This window comes from Triturus cristatus, chromosome 8 (assembly GCF_964204655.1).
Source record: "Triturus cristatus chromosome 8, aTriCri1.1, whole genome shotgun sequence".
NCBI classification, from domain to species: domain Eukaryota; kingdom Metazoa; phylum Chordata; class Amphibia; order Caudata; family Salamandridae; genus Triturus; species Triturus cristatus.
In genome coordinates, this window is record NC_140591.1 from 1420828323 (window position 1) to 1420849698 (window position 21376).

Below are 21376 nucleotides of genomic sequence, written 5' to 3' on the forward strand. Positions count from 1 at the left end.
TTCCTATGGTCTGTACTGCCTTTCACATCGGGCAGTCCGTTACCTTGCCCACCTTCTTTCCGCCTCCGTATCCCTCGGAAGAGGAAGAGAGGCTCCACCGTCTGGGACCCAAAACGGGCGCTCTCTTTTTATCTGGACCGCACGAAACAGTTCTGGGTGGACTACCAACTCTTTGTTGGCTACGTTGGCGCTAAGAAGGGACGGGCAGTGCACAAGCGAACCATCTCTCGTTGGGTCGTTTTGTGCATTAAGGTCTGTTATTCCTTGGCTAAAAAGGATCCTCCTATGGGGCTGCGCGCCCATTCCACTCGGGCCACAGCGGCTACTACTGCCCTGGGACAGGGAGTCCCTCTGCAGGACATTTGTCAGGCAGCTACCTGGGCCTCACTGCACACGTTTGCCAAGCATTACTGCATGGACAGCCAAGTCCGGAGAAATGGCTTCTTTGGCCGTTCCGTTCTCCAGGACTTCCTGGTGTGATCTTGGTTCGCAGACCCACCACTGGGGTTGGTATTGCCGGGGTATCTATTCTAAGGTAAGGAATCTAACTAACGTGTTTCTTTAAGATGCACAAGTTACTTACCTTCGGTAACGATATATCTGTAAGAAACATTAGTTAGTTAGATTCCTTACCGCCCCACCCATCCTCCCCGTTCTGCGAACCGATATCTAGGGTTAAGGTCATCCCTTTCAGGGCCCTAGTTTCATGGCACCAGTGTCGGTTTCTTGCATGGCTCTGCATTCCTGGCGCGGAGAGCTATGTACAGAACTGACGTCAGTGCACGAGGGCGGCTTCTAAGTACTCCGACAACGTCATTCCGGCGATCACGACGCAGGGGTATTGCTGACGAAAAATCTTTCCGGATCCAACCTGACGCCTGGGGATATTCTAAGGTAAGGAATCTAACTAACTAATGTTTCTTACAGATATATCATTACCGAAGGTAAGTAACTTGTGCTTTACTGTTTATGAAAGCAATATACCTGCTCTATTCCCAATGGACAATAATCTCCCCACTATTGCTTTTCATATTATAAAATAGTATCCCTTCACTTCTGTGGGTGCTGAAGCTCTGACGCTCACTTTATAATAAGGCTTAATAACCTCAACTTCAAATATCCTTTGCCTTTTATTTATTCTGTTATGCCAATCTCTTATCAATGTATGTAGTCTATAAATTCATAAATGCAAGTTTTGAAATTCTTTTTAGTTTATCCACATGTGGCCAACTATCGATCTAGAAAAAATGAATATGTTCTGATCCCAAATAATACATGCAATATATATTGGTATTTTTTCTTGATGTCACCTCTGTGTCAAACTTCTAAGCTCTTGTCTTCCTGCCAATTTCTTATCTTGTTCTTCAAAACAAGATACATATTGTGCAATATCATAATTTATGATCAGTAGGGTAGGCCATCAAACACACAAAAAACAAACGTACCACTGCATATTGGGCTCTCAAGAAGGGGTGTTGGACATTCTCATTAGTTAGCAATTTACCCAATTCAGGATTATCTGCGCCGCAGTACCCGGAGATAGGACCCAGAGGGTATTTCCAAAAAAGAACAGGAAGGCCTCACACACCTTCTAGGTGTCCTGTATCATTGGCCATCCTGCGCTAGCCAGAGAATGCCCTAGTGGTGGGCCGCCCTCGTCGTAGATAGAGGGACTGTTCAGAGGTGATCTGGGGAATGGGCGGTCCAGGAGGCAAAAAACTCCATACCTGTTATCAGCACTGTGCCTTTATTAGGGGGGGTGGCGCAGGGATGATTAAAATAACCAATCGGACACTTGAGGCTTAATTACGCAGCCCATGTCCTTTCTAGGTTGACATGTTTGACCCCTAAATAGGCCCACAAAGAGGTCCAGGATTTTTCTCAGGACCAGAATCCTACTTGTCCCTATGTGAATCCTCTCATTGCACACACATATATGCTATACCAGCTCCTAATGGCTAGTCAAGGTAAGAATTGATATTGCGCTTTAACCATAATAGGGTCCTATAAAGAAAGAAGACATCTATATACACAATTGAAATATACTGATAATCTTACATTTGACAGAACAGAGTACAACACCCCAGTGACTGGGGCATGTATTTTAAAACCCAGGGCCAGCCGGCGACTGCTGGCCTTCCAAAACCAGCTACGCCACTCATGTGGCAGCATAACCACCATTGAAAAAGCGTGCGTGTGTGGTATCATTCTTAAAACATGCAAGGAACACAATGTGACTTTGTTAAAGTTCATACGCATACTTGGAAATGCACACTAACTCTTACCATAACTTCTGGAAAGTTAGACCTCATGGAGGATGGGATGAGGGCAGCCTTGTAGTCGCGCACTTAATGGGAAAGGGAGATAAATGAATACAGCAAAGGTGTAGTTATTATCAGCGAGGGTTCTAGCACTGTTTTGGTCATTAGAATTAGCCATCTTTGATTTTTGCAGGATCATCAGTCTCTTCTCCCAATCATCTCTGTGCTTGTTTTAACTCCTCCTTTATGATCATGAGTGACAGATTTGGGGTGAATTGCTTGGGGGTCTACCACAGCTGCATTTTTGGTACGCTTAGTAAAAAAAAGCTGAAACTTCATTTGAAAAGTTGTGTAGCACCGGAATTAGGGGTTACATTTTGGAATGGCACAGTTGTTTGCTTATTGAATTATCAGTGACACAGTTTCTTGGTGGAGGCTCACAATCGTTCAACTTCTCATTGCGTCGGTCCCACAGTTGCTACAGAAAAGCTCATCTTTGCTGAGAGCACAGTAAAATGACTTCCATATGTTTTAAATTCAGATCCTATTCCAGACAAGTACCTGTGTTACGATATCGGCATTGGAGCACCCTTCTTCTGGATTGGCATTGCTAGGCAGGAACACCCTGGACTTTAGCCATGTTATTAGCTGTGGCAATACAAGCGGTATTAGCTTGATCATTGTTGATGTAAGCTGTATTACTTTCTGTGGACAGCTGTATTGCAATGACATATTGGTGCTCATGATGTTTGCAACAAATTTAGAGACATAGCTGCCTTGCAATGACTGACCTTGTACCATAGTGGCACAGGACGAGGGATTCATACACTCTTACTCTGTCTCATTGAAACTACTAATCCTCCCTCCTTCTACGAAGAAACATTGCCTATGATGTCTTATTTTTCCTGTTGTTGAGTGAAGTTTACTTGGCTGCCAAGAATTTGTACAGGAGACTGTTGGGCATTAAGAGGCAGGATACCGTATTGTTCCTTATGTGAATGGATTGTTAGAGGCGTTGTGTCTTTTGGGTTTCAGTCAGTGAGTTACGCGGGTCCTTAATATATAGCCGCACATCCAGTATGCCAGTCTGATGAAACTGAAGGTGATATAATTGAGGCGGTGTCAAAATGGGGTTTAAGGGCCCATTGCAGATGGCACTGACATTCACCTGAATTACCTACATGCCAGGGTCCGTTCTAAAAGTTTGGGCCACCATCAGTCTATGGAGTCTGCTTTAGATCTATTTGAGCAGTCGCAATACAGAATACCAGCACGTAATTTTTAAAAATGGCTCGAAGTCGAATTTTCCATGAATCAGCACATCATGCAGATTTAACCAATGGTCTATTCTGCCAGCAGCTCACTCAACAGCCAACTTATAGCCGAGGAACAGAGCTTGCACTGAAATGACATTTTGGAGTTCATGAGAGAATTCTATTGGTATGAGCTTGTGGTGATCTTAGATAATCCCAAACCCTGTCAGATGCATAAATAGAATGTGGGGTGGGCATGCTCCTTGTCGGGTCGGCGCTGCAATACCCGATGGGCACCCTGATTGGGGGCTCTTTGGCGGAGATCCTTTATTCCTTGCCGTATGGTGAGGTGTGTGTAAGGGGCCCTAAAGTGTAGAAGTGTTGTGTTGTGGTTTCTAAAAAGACCAAGTGAGTTAAAACAGGAAACGGGAGGATCAGGGCAACTAATTTAATAATCCTGTCTCCCACCCTGATTAAAAAGAGTAGTGGCGACTGTCTATAGTGATGTTATAGGCAGTTGCGCTATGTTTCATGCGGTCAACATGTTTCTTGCCCTAGTTGTCCTAAGAAGGATCGGGCGGCAATTCTTCAGGACCTAGTTTGGGAGTTGAAATCTACACTAAGTGACTGATAATGGGGTGTAGTAACCTAGATATTACCAGTATGATAGCACCAGTGGCCTGTGGTGTTCGTGGGTGCAGTAGCCAATCTAAAATAAAAGAACAAAAACATAAAAACAGTCATTTACAACATGACTAATCCTGTGAGGATTGTGTAATTACCAAAGCATTTTAGTGGCACCTATTAGCGTTACCATTGCATATATTAAGAGCATCATTACGAGGTTTAAGGCATTACATGTGCAATGGTGAATTGTATGTACGGCGCATGTGGTACACTGTAATTCATTTAAAAGGCACTTAGGCAGCAGTGCAGCAAAGTGAAGTAAAGTAAAACCTAGTCCCAGTCGGTTTCGGATGTTGCCACTCACCTCCAATTTATTCAAGACTGGTCCCATCGGGTAGCGGCATGGAGTGGACACGTTGATTCAACATGCGTCCTAAAAGGGGAAAGAGGGGGGAAAGTGTGGGGGGGCCAAGGTAAGTTTAACATGGTCTCTAAAATGCTTGTAGAACGTATCGTCGGTTGGGTGAAGGTAGACCCAGCGTTAAGTTGTAGAGAGTGCCGGGCGTCACACTCGAGACCAGCAAATCATGCAGTACACCACCTTAGGGTCAGTGCACCATGGAACCAATACTAGCATACCAGTGTCAGGACGTGGTCTGGGCGATGTTCGACTCTCAAGGGATCTAGCGCCCAACTCCGACCCACAGTCCCAACGCCGGGTCTGCCAGTACATAGCGAGACACATGGAGCACGTTGCCTTCAGCTAGAGCGCTGACGGTTCCTAAAATGTAGGTAACCAGGCCACTGTTAGCGAGGTGTTAGCTGCTAAACACCTCAAGCGTTGGTGGGTCTTACCTTTAGTTATTGCATCAAAGGTTGTCACGAGGTCGTGGACCAAGGTAGACTAGCATAGTATCATCCTGGAAACGCACCTTCCGTGGGCTAGGGAAGCATTCCATGCGGTAGATGAACTATTGATCTAGTTGCGTTCGATAGCTGACTCGTGCGTCGAGGCTTTCACAGGCATTTTTTTAAATCACTCTGCACATGCGAGCCCGACATAGCACGACTGCACATGGTAGCCTCGACGCACGAGTTAGCTATCAAACGCAACTAGAGCAATAGTTAATCTATCGCATTGAATGCTTCCCTACCCCAGGGAAGGTGCGTTTCCAGGATGATACTATGCTAGTCTACCTTGGTCCAAGAAATATTATAGCAGTCGTAGCACAACATGATATCTCAGACTCATTGCCATGCGATTAGCTGCCTATCCACGCTACCCCTTTTGGGAACATCTCCAACACAAAGAGCACCTTATAGTAATCGGCCTTACTTGTGGACGTAATTTCCTCGAATACCTCCACCTTACCGATAGGTATTACATCTAACACGCACTCACAAGATGGCTCTCCACTTTGCGAACATTCCCTCCATCATGGCCGCCACCCGAACTCCACAGGTTGTCAGTTGGTCAGCACCCTAGTGCCTCCTAATTTCGCGCCATTTCCGCTGGGATATCAGCTGCCGGAACCGGGCATGCAGTTACCTTCCCGGAACCGGCACTGCAGGTTAGGTCCCCCGCCGAGTGGGCGCAAGCTATTATAAGTATTGCCCTCGTGACAACCTTTGATGCCATAACTAATGGTAAGACCCACCAACGCTTGAGGTGTTTAGCAGCGAACACCTCGCGGACGGCGGCTTGGTTACCTACGTTTTAGGAACCGTCAGCACTCTAGCTGAAGGCAACGTGCTCCATGTGTCTCACTTTGTACTGGCAGACCCGGCGTTGGGACTGTGGGTCTGAGTTGTACGCACGATCCCTTGAGGGTCGGACATCGCCCAGACCACGTCCTGACGTTGGCATGCCAGTATTGCATCCATGGTGCACTGACCCTAAGGTGGTGTACTGCATGATTTGCTGGTCTCGAGTGTGACGCCCCGCACTTGCTCCAACTTAACGCTGGGTCTACCTTCACCCAACCGACGATACGATCTACAAGCATTTTAGAGACCAGGTTAAACTTTCTTTGCCCCCCCCCCCCCGCCTTCTCCCCTTTTAGTACGCACGTTGAATCAACGTGTCCACACCATGCCGCTACCTGATGGGGCCAGTCTTGAATAAATTGTAGGTGAGTGGCAACATCCGAAACTGACTGTGACTAGGTTTTACTTTACTTCACTTTGCTGCACTGTTGCCTAAGTGCCTTTTAAACAAATTCCAGTGTACCACATGTGCTGTACATACAATTCACCATTGCACATGTAATGCCTTAAACCTCGTAATGATGCTCTCAATATATGCAATGGTAACGCTAATAGGTGCCGCTGACATGCTTTGGTAATTACACAATCCTCACAGGATTAGTCATGTTGTAAATGACTGTTTTTATGTTTTTGTTCTTTTATTTTAGATTGGCTACTGCACCCACGGACACCACACGCCACTGGTTCTATCATACTGGTAATATCTAGGTTACTACACCCCACTATCAGTCACTTAGTGTGGATTTCAACTCCCAAACTAGGTCCTGAAGAATTTCTGCCTGATCCAACTTAGGAAAACTAGGGCAAGAAACATGTTGACCGCATGAAACATAGCGCAACTGCCTATAACATCACTATAGACAGTTGCCACTACTCTTTTTAATAAGGGTGGGAGACCGGATTAATACAATTGCTTGCCCTGATACTCCCTTTCCCTGTTTAAACTCACTTGGTCTTTTTAGAAACCACAACACAACACTTCTACACTTTAGGGCCCCTTACACACACCTCACCATACGGCAAGGAATAAAAGATCTCCGCCAAAGAGCCCCCACTGAGGGTGCCCGTCGGGTATTGCAGCGCTGACCGGACGAGGAGCATGCCCAATGATGAAGCATGTCACCAAGCGGGCTGGGTGTGTGAGAGCCCTAATTCCGAAAGGAAGGATTCCCCTTCCTCCCTCTTGGTAGCCAGCTATTTGCACCAACTACGAAGTCACTGTCAGCCTCCTTAGGAACTGCATACTCCTTTAATTTGTTAGCACCATATTAAATTAGACAAGTTGTTGAATGCTTTATCAGCTTATACACACATAAAGCAGCAGCGGCTTTATTGCTAAACACTGTGAGAGTACGTCCTAATAAAATTGCCTTTTAATAAAGGCAAACCGCTTGCTAGAAAAAGAAGCATTGACAAGATCAATAGGGATGTCTTGAATGTGCTATGCTATTCAAACACAAGCACATATAAATCCTGTTTTCATGCAGTAGTACATTAAAGTCAGAACTTTTGGCTTTGTAAATGCTTGTTCTTCTACGCAGAAGATTCTGTTTAGCTAGATTACACAAATTTGTATTTATTGAGAAGAACAAAAGTGATTGAGTGCCTAGGCATTCCAATACATTGTGTTTTTGCTCGCTATGCCACCACAGACCGGGACCAACCACATTTTAATCAGCCTTGACCATTTACCAAAAGGGGCAGTGCAAACAGAAATGCTAGTGTTCTTAATTTGTCTTACTGTTATTAGAAATTTCCAGCTCGCCGTATTTGATGCAAGCTTGTATGCATGTTAAATGTGTATTTAGTTATAAACATTTGGATTGCTGTCCTTCAGCTGATCGCGCTGTAACTGAGGCACTACTTTTATTTTTTCTTTGGTGCCGTCCTTGTTGAACCTCTTGCCATTTGCAGTTTTTTTACTATGCCACAGCTCTTTAAAGAAGCCCTTTACTCCTTTGAAATGGACGTTTCTTGCAACAAGAAATGTTCTCTGCTTTTATTGTGACAACATATGTTATCTGCTTCCAAATGTATTTTCACCAATACATAGATAGGAGCACAATTGCTTTCTTCATGTGATAGAATGTTTTCTCAAATCTGATTTCTTTTTCACGCATGAGATTAACTGATTTTCTAAGGATCACAGGAGTGTTGGGCCCAGTCCTAACAAGCACTGGCAAAGCCTATAGATCTCTTCTTTGAGACTATTGCTGTGCCATTGCCTTTTGTTCATGCTGTACAGCATGGGCATTGCTGACCTTGGCAATGATATGTTGCTATGCTGTATAGCAGCGTGGCTACCCTGCAGCATGGCTAAAAATAACAAGCATTTGCAATGCAATAGGTCTCGCATTATTAAAGATTGAGCTATTGGCATTGCTAATAAGAATGCAACACCAATAGCTCAAACATTCAGTAATGCGAGACCTATTGCATTGCAAATGCTTGTTCTAAATGGCTCTTCCTTTCTTGGCCGCCAGGATTCGGGATTGCGCTGCTTTTCTTTTAGCCTTTTGGTCAACGCTGGAGGAGTGGGCCTCAGCACCAACTCTTACTCTAGCTCCTGCTACTGATCCCCTCAGGACCATCTGCTGCATACTTTGTAGTCCCAGCTCCCAACTGAGTAGCTCTCTCCTGAAATATATGCCCCTACAGAGAACTGCACTGCAGCTCTACTGTGTTCTGCTGTGAGGACACCGGAGGTTGTAGGCCAGTTCCGGTTGCACTCGCAAAGCCACAGAGCCTCCACAGCAACAAGAAACCAGTTTCAAGTCTCGGCGTTGGCTCAACATCCTGTGCAAATCACATAATCTCCATGTGATTAAAAAAAAACATGAGCCTGTTTAAAGTAGCTCTGGAACAAATGTTAAGTGTCCCAATAGCTTCGGGTCGAGTTTCAGCTATAAAACAATGGAGCCCATGGCTGATTCACACATACATGCCAACATTTGAGAGCACGCAAGTGAGAGATTTAAAAAAATAGGAGGATGTATTTAACCCATTAAGTTAGATTGAAGCCATCAGTCTGAATCGGTCTCTTAGCATGTATAGTGACAATCAGCATGTAGTTGTTGGCAGTTTCATAACATAGAGCAAACAAAAACAGAGTTTTTGTATGTGCTATGTAAAGCTGTCAAAAATTAAATGTCGAGGCCTGTCACACCCTCTAATCTCCCCCTCCAAGAATTAAGGGCAAGGCTCTGGCACAGGATATATAATTCCAAGCTCAAGCTGCCTTGTTTCTAGCCGATCACGATTCGGCAATTCGAATCTGGTTTATGTATACAGAAATCAGGAGGAGGGAGACTAGCGTTGAAAGCCATAGTCTCCCTTCTGAATCAGACAAGCTGGCATGTATGTTCACGTCATTGTGGCTAAAGCGGCCGACTTTGAAGGTGGGGTACCAGGTTCGAGCCTGGCCGGAGGCATAAGCATCCTGTGATTCTGAGCAAATCATTTAATCTCCGTGCCTAAAATAAATCTTTGATAATGTACCCTTGGGTCGAGTTTGCGCTATATAAAACTGAAAAAAATAAAATTGCTGTTCTAGTTGTATCAGAGACCTCTATAGGCCGTTCACATGTTCATCCGCTTTTCGTCTTCTTTGCAGCACCATCTAGTAAGCAGATTTTCAAACACTAAAACGCGCTTCTACACTCACATCTGGTCAGCAACCATCTTAGGTGTAGGTTCATCTGTCAATTATTTGACGTTTCCGCCACTTATCAGAAAGACAATGAATGTGTATACTCACAATCAAGATGGCTATGACCGTCTCACCACGCACAAGCATTGCATGTGGTGCGGTCTATTGTTCCCCAGCTGTGGAGGTGCCCAATGGAAGCCCGTTGCGGACATGGGGGCGGCAGAGAGTAGTGACAGCCGGGGGCGGCTCTGAACCGGTGAACATGGCGGAATGTCCCCCACTTAATTGGAAGTGGGTGACCTCCTTCACCAGCCCCGTACCACGCTCCCATCACGGGCACCGAGCGGTGACATTCCAGGAGCACATGATCATCTTTGGGGGCGGCAACGAGGGCATTGCCGAGGAGCTGCATGTGTATATCACTGGTAAGAGGAACATCTCACCGGACTGTGCACCCGAGGGAGAGCTGGAAGGAGAACGGAGTTGCGATGGAAAGCCTGTATGGAGAATAGAGCACCTTCTGGGGTGAGGGGCATGCACCTTCTACGAGGGGCTACGTGGATATCACCGTGAACTTGCCCCTCAGTAAAAGATCTGTGCCAGTGAACCGGGTACAATGAACGGCGTTGTATAGGGCCAGTTCTGTAAGCTTCCACTGTAGATTATTCCGGACAAGCATGGTCCGCTTTCACTTTCGCGTTGTGAAAGCTTTCTTGTCTTTATGGGACAATGTGTTTGAAACACATGGTCCCATAAAGATAAGAAAGCTTTTACGACGCAAGGAAGGCAGACAAGCCCGTCCAAATGGGACTGCTCAAAAAGCCGAACAAAAACGTCACCATCAACTCTTTTCCAATGGCTGGCCACTGTTTAGCATAAACGGTGACGCCAGCCAATGGAAAAGAGGGGCGGGGCTTAATGTCCTTTACACAAAATACCCCAAATCAATAAATCTCGCCAGCGAGACTGTGCATGTGCTCTGCCTACGCCAGGCGAGACCTAAAAAGGACTATGATGCATCCACTGGTAATGCAGTTTTAAAAAAAGTGCTTTAGCCCTGGCTGAGTCATAGTGCATCTTTGTTAGTTTTAGCCACACTGCAAAGCATCCGCGCTGCTGTGCAGCATGGCTAGAAAACATTGTCAGAGCCAATAGCTCTCATAGGTGAGGCCTGTTGGCTTTTCGGCCTATGTTTGTCTTGGCAAGTTAATTCAGTATTTCACATTTACCAAGGATAAGCCTTGTGTTTCTCTTACTGTTCCTGATTCAGAGATTGAACCTCCTCTTCCTGCAGTCATAGATGGCCTTTCATTATGTGAAGTTGGTGATTCTTAAACTTTTCATGATAGTTTACAGTTTTTGCAATCACCTAAAGGTCGCTTACCTATTGACCATCCCTTTGTTAGGGTCTCGTAGCTGTTTGTTTCCTATTTTTTCTTTGATATATTCAGAAGCCTACAGCTGAAAGGAAAGATAGATTCTACTGTTCTTCAGTCCATGGGTTGCATATTATTCTTGTGCTTCTGAAAGCATCTTTGCACCTTTCTTGACAAATAGCATGGTTTTAATTTTCTTTTTGCACACGATTGGGCAGACACCATGCGATATTGCACCCAGTGCCATCATGTATTACTTGGTGACTTTTCTGTCCAAGACCCACCTTTCATCCTTTGCAGGCTAACGGTATGGGAGCTACATTTTATGGAAAATCATTTCCATGAGAGAAAAGCCAACAAAGAAACGTACTTTTTCAACTTCTATAATTTATGCTTATTATTGGTTAATTAAAGCACTTACATTTTTTTTCATAGAAAATTATTTTCTCTACATTTTTTCTTAAGCTGGATGATATAATTGTATATTCAGTAAATCCAACTTGTAATTTTGAAAAGGAAATATGACTACTGACCCATAGTTTGTATTATTGTGTACTGGTTATCTACAAGAAAACTAATATGATAAATTGCTACTACTCGTGTTGGTAGTAAATCAGAAAAAATGCAAGAACCAGCATTGGCAATACCAATACATCTCGCCTTTGGGACTTATTTGTTTTTCTGTAAAGCATAAGCAAGAAGCTGTGCAGCATGGCAACAATTATAAAAAGGCTCAATGACATGGCCTCAGAGGCTACGTTATTTTGTAGGCACACGTATGCAGGTTAATGTACATATGCATGCATGCCTGCAAAAAAGCACAGCAAAAGCCACACATTTCATGGACGGAATGCAGACCAAATCGAAATATTCACCCCCAGTCAAGAGATCTGGGTATAATACATCATTTTTTTGCTCACCATGCCACGCCAGTTTAGACCTGGCCATATGCAAATCAGTTTTGACCCTGTGCATCATGGGAACACTCCAGCCCGATCTGCCAAACGAGATCCTCCCTGGACCGTAAACAAGCATCCTAGGACCGGTTTCGGGGTTTCACCCCTCATCAGCCAGGATAGCTTGAATCCAGTGGCACAGTGAGTCAAGGACCCACGTCTGGGCATACCCGGCGCACTTGGGGTGAGGAAGCAAAAGACACACAATTGACGGACGGAATGCAGAACAAATCAAAACCTTCAACCCCAGTCAAGAAATCTGGGTTAAATCAATCATTCCTTTGCTCACCATGCCACCCCAGTTTAGACCTGTCTATATGCAAATCAGTCCTGACCATGTGCCTCATGGGAACAGTTCAGCCCAAACTGCCAAGCCAGGTCCTCCCTGTACTGGGGTGAATGTATGACATTGTTCTGCATTCTGTCCCTCAATTGTTCTTTTTGCATTGGTTTCCCCAAGTGGGACAGGTATGCCTAAACGTGGGTCCCGTGCTCTCCATGCCACTGGAGTCATGCCATCCTGGCAGATGAGGGGTGAAACCCCGAAACCGGTCCTAGGATGCTTGTTTCCAGTCCAGGGAGGACCCGGCTGGAGGTTCGGGCTGGACTGTTCCCATTGGGCACAGGGTCAAGACTGACTTGCATATGGCTGGGTTCAAACTGGAATGGCATGGGGAGCAAAACAACGATGGGTTTAGGCCCAGATCTCTGTACTGAGCTGAATGTATGCATTGTTCTGCATTCTGTCCAATTGTTCTTTTTGCACCGTAAAAAAAACACAGGCACCAAAAAAAGAATTAAAAGAAAATAGCTCAAAAGCACTTTTTTGTAAAACCGAAAGGACTGGCAGCAATCATTTGCTGCATGTTTCTCACTACCCCCACACCCTTTCCCCTGCATCCCGCAAATAAAAATGTGAAAATGGGGAGTGCTACGTTGGAGTGGGTGGGGGATGTGAAAAGCAGAACATGAGGGAGAGAAAAAAGGGGGTTGGAGGGATGGGGGTTGGGGAATGGAGGAGCAGTGCTTAATTTGGTCCAGTGGTTTCCGGCACTGTCTGGGTAATTTAGAGATGATCACAATTATTCATTCAATATTCATTAAAAATAACTATTGCCTGCTGCCAAAGCAATTTTTATAGCCTTGGGGGCCTGGAATAGTCCTATTTATCACACTTGTTAGAGTGTGATGGTTAGTAGTTGTGTTGCTTCAGTCATTGGCAGCATGGCTGGGGCAATGTGTGGTGCAAGTTGCAGTGGCCTCTTGGTGAAAGCCCTGGTACTTATTTTCTTTTTACAAATGAAGCACTGACTGGAGAAGCACATAAAAGAGACCTTGCAAAACGAGGAAGACAGCATATGTAGTGTGGGGAAAAAGCACAAGGGAGAGAGCAGGAAACCACGCAAATGTAGCTCTCTAAAAATGAGCAGTGAAAGAATAGAAGCCAATCAGAGAAATGGTAAAAAGGCTATGCTCCAGGGGAGGGACAAACACAAGGTGGACAAGCTGGGACAAGGAAAGCCATTTAATACAAGAAATTAACAAATGAGTGACAATGAAGCCAAACAGTGGTAAGCAGTGGGCCCTTGTAAGTTCATGATAAGCAAAAAGTAGGTCTTTAGCAACCAAATAGCTTTTGCTGTTTGGTAGGCTCGACCTCAAAATTATTAATATGAACTTAAACACAAAATGATCCTATAACCTCTCATTCCTTATTAACTGTTCTCAAAACTTCTAACCATGGTGGTGAATGTGTCAAGTACTTATGAATGAGGAGAGGGACATTTGCAGAGGGAAATGACAGCAAAACATTTGTATTAAACAATTATGTGAACAAACGACCCAACACCTCCTGTAATCATATTTCAGGGCTACCACAATTTCAAATGCAGTTTCATCCCTTGCAAGCACGGGCCTCTCTCTCACCAGAGTGGATGAAAGGGAAAAGCAAGCCGCCTTAGAGGAGGAGCAAGCTCGCTTACAAGCACTAAAGGTGAGAATTCTGCTTTAACAACATTAAATGCAAATATTTACGTGCTGCTAATATAATCATATTTTGTTTATGGTCATCCAACAGACTTCATCTCATTCTTAATGTTATCGTGTGTGAGCAAAGGTAGTGTGAGAGGAGTAACTGAAGCTCTTTTAAACAAAAATTGAGAATTGAGCACTACAAACTTAAAACTATACAGGGCTTGGCTCGCAAAACCTTTTCCATACCTAAGAAAACTTAGGTGAGCAAAGGACTGCTTTTGCAGGTGGAAGACCCTAATGAACAGAATCTGTATTGTCGCAAATCTGCAGTCGTAAATTCAACTTAATGCAGAAGAAATCTATTAGATGGGTCTAATTTGCTGCTGTTCAGAATTATATGTATTAAAAAGTTAAAAACTCCCATAAAGTTGTATATTTTTTCAATGTGCACCAACACTTGCCTTGAGTTTACAATCTGCTGCACATTGAAACTTGGACCTAAAACATAGCAAGCGTAATTGTTAAAGCGGAAGGACATGGAAACACTTAATCTTTGTGGTGATTTGGGGGGACTGATTCGTCCAAATGAAAATTTTTCTCTATCTGGAGAAAACAGTAGGAACAAATTTAGCTGTGAATTTGCACATGCAAGCGAATGCTGTGATTGCAAATTTTCTGCTCTGTGGATAGATTGTCGTTGTTTGGTTATGGCTGACAGGCGTAAGCTTAGGAACCCACAAAACAAATAGTTTATCCAAGAGCCTCGCCGTTTGCTGAATCATCCCCAAATATAGACCTCTTGCGTCAAGGCATGTGAAACTCAGGCTGGTTAAATAAAATGTGTAAATCCACACCTGAACGTTCACAACAACTTGTGGAGATGAGTTGCACTTTTTTGGAATTCTGTAAATAATCCAAGATTACTCAGAGGAAGCTGCTGGGGAGTTATATGAGTGAATGTTTGGAGCGTTCTATCCCCAAATGCCACTGTGGAAACAGATCTACTCCTGACCTTGACAGGAGTAAATCTGTTCCTGCCCAGAGTAGGAATGTGCACTGGAGAAGTGTGGGCATATCCATAAACTCACACATTTGTGGGTGTTTTCTTGTTTTACAAGGCATTCCCAGCAACAGATTTGCTCCTACGTAATATTATAGAACTCGGGTGTAATAGTTCTTGTGAGCAAATTGATTCATTAGTGGAAATTTAATGATGTGAATTCCTAATATGAATTTGCATTTGTAAATCATGTGCAATCAATGCACCTAAGTGTTATTATCTGCTCGAGCGGTTTTGTGATTCAAGTCACAAATGCACATGGAGAAACTTGAGTTACGTACACCACACTTAAACTATGCGTACACTTGTATCTGTTACACGATTTTAATAATTCATGTACATATTCTTGAGTACAATATCTGAGCCATAAATGGTGGATGATGCAGACGGAAATGTATGCAAGACCAACAACATTTGGGACATAGATCCTGTCACTTCAGTTACTGCAATATGCATCTTCGTTAGGAGTGGTCCTTCCCAAGCCACATTAATCCAGAAATACTTTACTACCAACGAAAGTAACAGTACATGCATGCTTCTGTTTTGTGGATCTCCAGACCTGCTTTCTCATTTGTTAGTTTGTTGATGTGTCCAACATAGATCCAGGAGGGAAAGCTCTAGGCCAGATGTTCAGACTAGCACCTACCATGTCGGCCATGATTTTCATTTAGATTTATTGTAGGTATATTTAATGTATGTGAACGACCAGAAAATATGGCATGGATCCTCCCGCTCCTCAGTTGGATACCCCTGCTGGTGTAGACCATCATTTCTATTGCCTGCATTTGGCCACTCCATAGTTACTCCATTACATTCCAAAGTCCCTTTTTTTAGTTTTAGGTTGCACGTTCATGACATGCATTAGAAGCATTTGTTACATATACACCGAACATGGAAACATAACTTCCACTTCTATTTACTTAAATAGATCCAATTTCTATGTTGTGCAAATTGCATATCCTTCTCTTCCAGGGGGTCCTCATCAATAGTCATACGCACTTAATATTCCTGCGGGGACCCCGGAACATATATAAACAATTATATATGAAAACATATATATATATATATATATATATATATCATTTTCTCCATAAACCAATGCAGCCTCCCAGAAAAAACCAAGGCTAACCAATGCCATGCAACATTGATTTTACAACAAACAGAAAACAGGAGGACAAGGAGACACTTGAACTCTCTTTAATTAACAGCAGAAAGTTGTCCTGCAAGAAACACAGGCATTGTTAGCCAATATGCTGCATTGGAAACTTACCAGTATAGAAAATGAAAGCAATTGTAAGAATAAACTGGCAGCTTTCCATCATGGCCCAGGAGTGACAGTTAGGTCAGTTGTTCTTTCCGGCTGCTTCAGTCAGGATCCTGGATTTCAGCTCTCGATTTTTTTAAAAACTTTTCTGTCAAAAGAGTTCTCCTTTTTTGCTGTAACTTCTGTTATTTCGACATTTTACATCTGTTGAAGTAAGGAGTTGCCTTTTTTCTAGCAGATTTGGCTTTTTTTCAGTCAGAGGATTTCTTCTCTTTTTGATCCTTGCCCCTCCTGTGGTAAAAAGAAGGCTAAGACAGATTCTCATTCTGTTTGTATCCACTGCCTTCCTGAGTCTCATTAACTTGAGACCTGCCGAAACACTGCCAGAATCTGTCAAGACGCACTCTCAAAAAGAGAGAAAGAAACCGTCTTTATAGTCGCTTGGGGAAGAAGTCGTCTACTACCTCCACAGGCAAATCTCCTGTGAGGCGAAAGAAGAAAAGGCACAGGTCGACTTCCAAAAGTAAGGTCCCGGTCTGTTCTTATTTGGCGTCAGGCTCGGCTTTGAAAATGCTTTTGACGACGAAGATACGGCTACGGCAGCTCCTCCGTCGGCGAAATCACCGTCGAGAGTATCAATTGTCATCGAAAATGTCATGGAAACATGAAGGTATGTCGACCCATCGACGTCAGGCTTTGAATCCTCCGTTGCCGTCAACCTGGTGATGGTCAACGTGCCAACGTTAAGACATCGCTCTCCGTCGTCGCCATCGTTCCAGCGTTCGACATTGAGATGTAGTCCTCTGTTGCCGTCAACAAGGCGGCGATCAACATCGAGGCCTCGTTCAACCGTGACGGGGTCCAGAAGAGATTCGACTTCGAGGCGTATTCCTCCATTGCCTTTAACAAGGTGGCAGTCAACGTCGAGGCCTCTTTCAACCACGACGTCGTCCAGAAGAGGTTCGATGTTAGGAAGACACGCTCCATCACCTTCTCCACACGACTTTGTGGCTTCGGCCTCTGTTGGCCAGTCCACTCCTGACGTTGAAACACCAATCTCTGTCGGCGGGGCATCGTTCGACTTTGAGCAGAAGTCTCTCTCGGCATCAGCACTTCCAACTCTGGTGGCTACTCATGCCCTGACGTCAAGACCTAGAACTCCATCACTGGTTTCTCAAGTCTTGGTAGCGCATAGTCGCTTGACGTCGAGACACTCCCATCTGTCGATGTCGACGCACCGCTCACCATCAGTGAGACACTGCTCAGTGTTGAAAGGTCTCTCAAGTCTTCACTTTCGGAGGCAAGATCTCCTCAGGTACTGCTCTCGACGCCAAGAAGTCCGTCTCCTGAAAGGTGAGTACAGCAGAGCACTCGGCAGGCTACTCTTCTTCCTGCGCAGCGCGAAGAAGGGCAGAGATCTCGTTCCATTCACCTATTTCCCAGATGGCTCCTTCCAGTACACCACTGGCAGAAAACTACCTCTACACAGATCCAACAGCCTCTGGACTATTCTAGCCCTCTCCACAGATCTTCTGGCTCGTTTGGTGCAGGCAGAACATTGTTCCCCTACCACTCCTTCCAGGGGGTTGACAACGTGACCGGACACAATCTCCATCAGGTCGGAGGTCCAAATCACGTAGCCGCCACAAGAGGCGTAGATCTCCTTCTTGGTCATCCTCCTCCTCTACACACTCTTCCTAGAGGGACTATTCTCCCACACTAACGGACAGTCCACCGTCCCAAATATCAACGGTGGATGACAGTAATACTTTTCATGATGTACTGGCAAGAGGAGCGGAAAAATTGAATATTGAAATGAGTGCTCCTCAGATATCGTCAGTCATCTTTGAGACTCTTCACCAAAGATCAGTGTCAAGACCTCTACTGCCTTTGGTTCCGGGCCTTCTACAGCCAGTCATGGATATCTTTCTCACCCCAGCGTCAATCAAAACAGCTCCTTAGAGGATCCTAAAGAAGTACAGAATATCGGAGCAGATCCTCATTTCCTCAGGGCGAATCCTCCGCCAGACTCTGTGATCATTGCTTCTGCAAAGAAGACTCAGCAGTACCCTCTTCTTCAACGGTTCCTCCAGACAAGGAGAGCAGATTGCAGGATTCATGGGAAAGAAGCATGTGACTCTGCAGCTGCATCTCTGAAGGTATCCAGCGTCACAGCTCTATTGGGGCGCTATGACAGGGCATTGTGGCACTCAATAGAACGCTTCAAGGAAAAATTGCCCGAAGAGGATCGCCAGGATTTCGGAGGCATCCACCAGGAGGGAGCTCTTGTGGCGAACCAGATGATCAGTGCGGCAGCAGAAGGAGCATCTCTGGCTGCGCACTCTTACTCCCATGGCATCTGTGCCAGAAGATCCTCCTGGTTGCTCCTTAGGGCCCTTAAACCGGAGCCTCAGCAGCGTATTTTGAACCTCTTATTTTCAGGGAATTCCCTTTTTGGCTCTCATGCACATGAAGAGATGACCAGGATGAAAATGGAACTGGACACTCTAAAGGCGGTGGGTCTAGAGAAGAGGAAGGGATTCCGGCACCAGTACAGGCCGTACGACTGCAGGCCTTTTATCAGAGGGTTCAAACCCCTCAGTGGTCTGAGGCTGTATCACCAGACCAAAGCACACTACCAAGGACATCAGCCTTCACGAGGTAGAGGTGCTCCTCGACAATCCTCCACCACCAAAAACACTGCCAAACAATGAGCAATCGCTTCCTCTGTCCCCGTTACCCACTCCGGTGGGGGAAGTATCGCCTACCATGTGCAAGAGTGGTGCAGCAATATAAAAGATCAATGGGTACTGAATATACTGCAAAATGGATATACTCTACATTTCCGCTTTCCACCGCGATCCACTCCTTTGATGAAAACGAGTTATCACCAGCTGTCCCTGCTACAGCAGGAGGTATCCACTCTATTACAAAAAGCTGCCATAGAAGAAGTTCCTCCCTCACAATGAGGTTTACTTCAGATACTTCCTAGTATGAAAAAAAAGGACAAAAAGCCGGCTTCAGGCCTATATTGGATCTTCGCATCCTCAACAAAGCCATCCGAAAAGAGAAATTTCATATGCTGGTGCTCCATCAAATATATCCTCTTCTCCAACAAGGAGACTATGTGCTCGATAGACCTTCAGGATGCGTACTTCCATGTTCCAATCACTTTACGCCACCAGAAGTTCCTACGCTTCATGGTAGGGTCCAAACACTATCAGTACAAAGTTCTACCTTTGGTCTGAAGTCGACACTTCGAGTGTTCACCAAGTGCATGGCCGTAGTAGCCGCCGCTCTACGTCACCTAGGAGTGTTTATCTATCCTTACCTCGACTACTAGCTCCTAAAGAGCTTATCTGCTCAGAGTATAAAATCTGTCTGGATTTGCTACAGCGGTTAGGCCTTCATGTTAATCGGGAGGAATCCGTCCTTCAGCCCACTCAAAGAATACATTACCTGGGTGCTACTCTAGGAAGAGTGTATCCTTCGGAGGAGAGACTATTATCAATCAGGCTGAAATGAGATTGTCTGCTTCAAGCTCACCAGCCCTCAGTTCGGCAGGTTGCATCGCTCCTGGGGTTGATGGCATCTTGCATTTTCCTAGTTCCCAATGCCAGGCTCAGGATGAGGCCTCTGCAGCAGGACTTGGAAGACAAATGAGATCAGAAAACTGCTCGATTGGACGACAAGATTCTACTTTCCCATGCTGCGAGATCATCCATCCCATGGTGGTCCCATCGGAAAAAGTCTTGGTGGTATTTCCTTCCACCAACCTCCTCCGACACAATCTCTGATTACAGACTCCTCCCTTCAGGGTCTGGAAGTGCATATGAGTCCTCTGCAAACTCCGGGCCAGTTCTCGAGCAGGGAACTGGCATATCACATCAACATGCTGGAGCTACGGGCTGTGCATCTAGCCTTCAAAGTTTTTTACCCGTCCATTCAGTCTCAATCTATATTGGTCCAGACAGACAACGCGACCACAATAAACTATCTAAACAAGCAGAGAGGGACCCGCTCTTGCCCCTTGTCCCTGGAGTCTCAGGCGATCTGGTATTGGCTCCTGGCCAGGCAGCTTTCAATCACAGCAATCCATCTGCCAGAAGAACAAAACGCTCAAGCAGACTCTCCAAGTCGTCACTTCGAAGATCAGCAAGACTGGGTTCTGCACGACTAAGTGGTGGCAGACATTTTTCATCATTGGGGTCAGCCAAGCATCGATCTCTTTGCGGATGATACAAAGAAATAATGCAATGACTTTGCATCAAGGTTTTACCGTCCAAGGTCGAAAGGGAATGCGCTTTTGATTAACTGGTCAGGGTACTTTGTGCACGCTTTTCCTCCTGCTCCTCTCATCTTGAAGGTCATAACGAAGCTCTCACACTCCAGAGCGAGGAGGAAACTGATAGCACCAGACTGGCCACGACAGTGGTGGTACCCGGACCTTCTACATCTCTCAGAGTGCCCACACAGGAGGCTTCCATGCAGACCAGACCTGCTGTCCAAAATGAATGGGAGGATCCATCACCCCAACCTTCCCTCGCTGACCTTAACGCAATGGCTCCTGAGGTCCTCCAGTATGGACACCCAGGTCTTACTCAGAACTTCATTAATATCTTCAGAGAGTCTAGAAGGCCTTCCACAAGGCATTCCTATTCTTTTGTTGCAGGGATTCTGCACATACACAGAACTATGCGCAGAAAACCAGGACCTCCGTCTGTAGTGGTGCACCAAAATGCCCACCTCAGTGCCCAGAATTCCAATCCGACTAGCTATAGTGTCTCATTCGTTCTCCGTACTACAACGAAGCTACCATTGATTAGACATCCTAGAACATGTTACTCCGTCCCTCTGAGGATACAGGAATACTCTAGAGATGCACCTGTGGTTTGCGTCGGTTCCTGTTGGTGGCTCCGTTTTTTTCCTGTTGGCGTGAGAGGCTGCCGGCGCGGTTTCCCTGTTGGCTGCTTTATTTCCTTGTCTCCGTAAGGGGCTGCGAGAGGTTGGGAGTGGCTGCTGGTAGCTGTGAGTGCCTCTTCGCAGCGGCAGGAGCCACGTAAAGGTATCCAGCAGCGGCGGGAGCTGGAGTTGTGAAGTTTGTTCAGCGGCAGCGAGCGAGAGGTTGCCGGTGCCTTGTTTCCCTGCTGCCGCGAGGGATCGCCAGAGGCTCCGAGAGGCAGTGGAAA

General features: G+C 45.4%; 1 protein-coding gene across 13 annotated transcripts in view; it reads left to right on the plus strand.

The window, feature by feature from the left end:
* Nucleotides 1–21376, plus strand: part of PICALM (phosphatidylinositol binding clathrin assembly protein) — a 592332-nt gene that overhangs the window by 429327 nt on the left and 141629 nt on the right. For all 13 annotated transcript variants that reach the window (XM_085623164.1, XM_085623165.1, XM_085623155.1 and 10 more), the window contains exon 10: nt 13759–13882. In XM_085623164.1, the coding sequence (XP_085479290.1) occupies nt 13759–13882 (124 nt within the window). The remainder of the gene's footprint in view (nt 1–13758; nt 13883–21376) is intronic.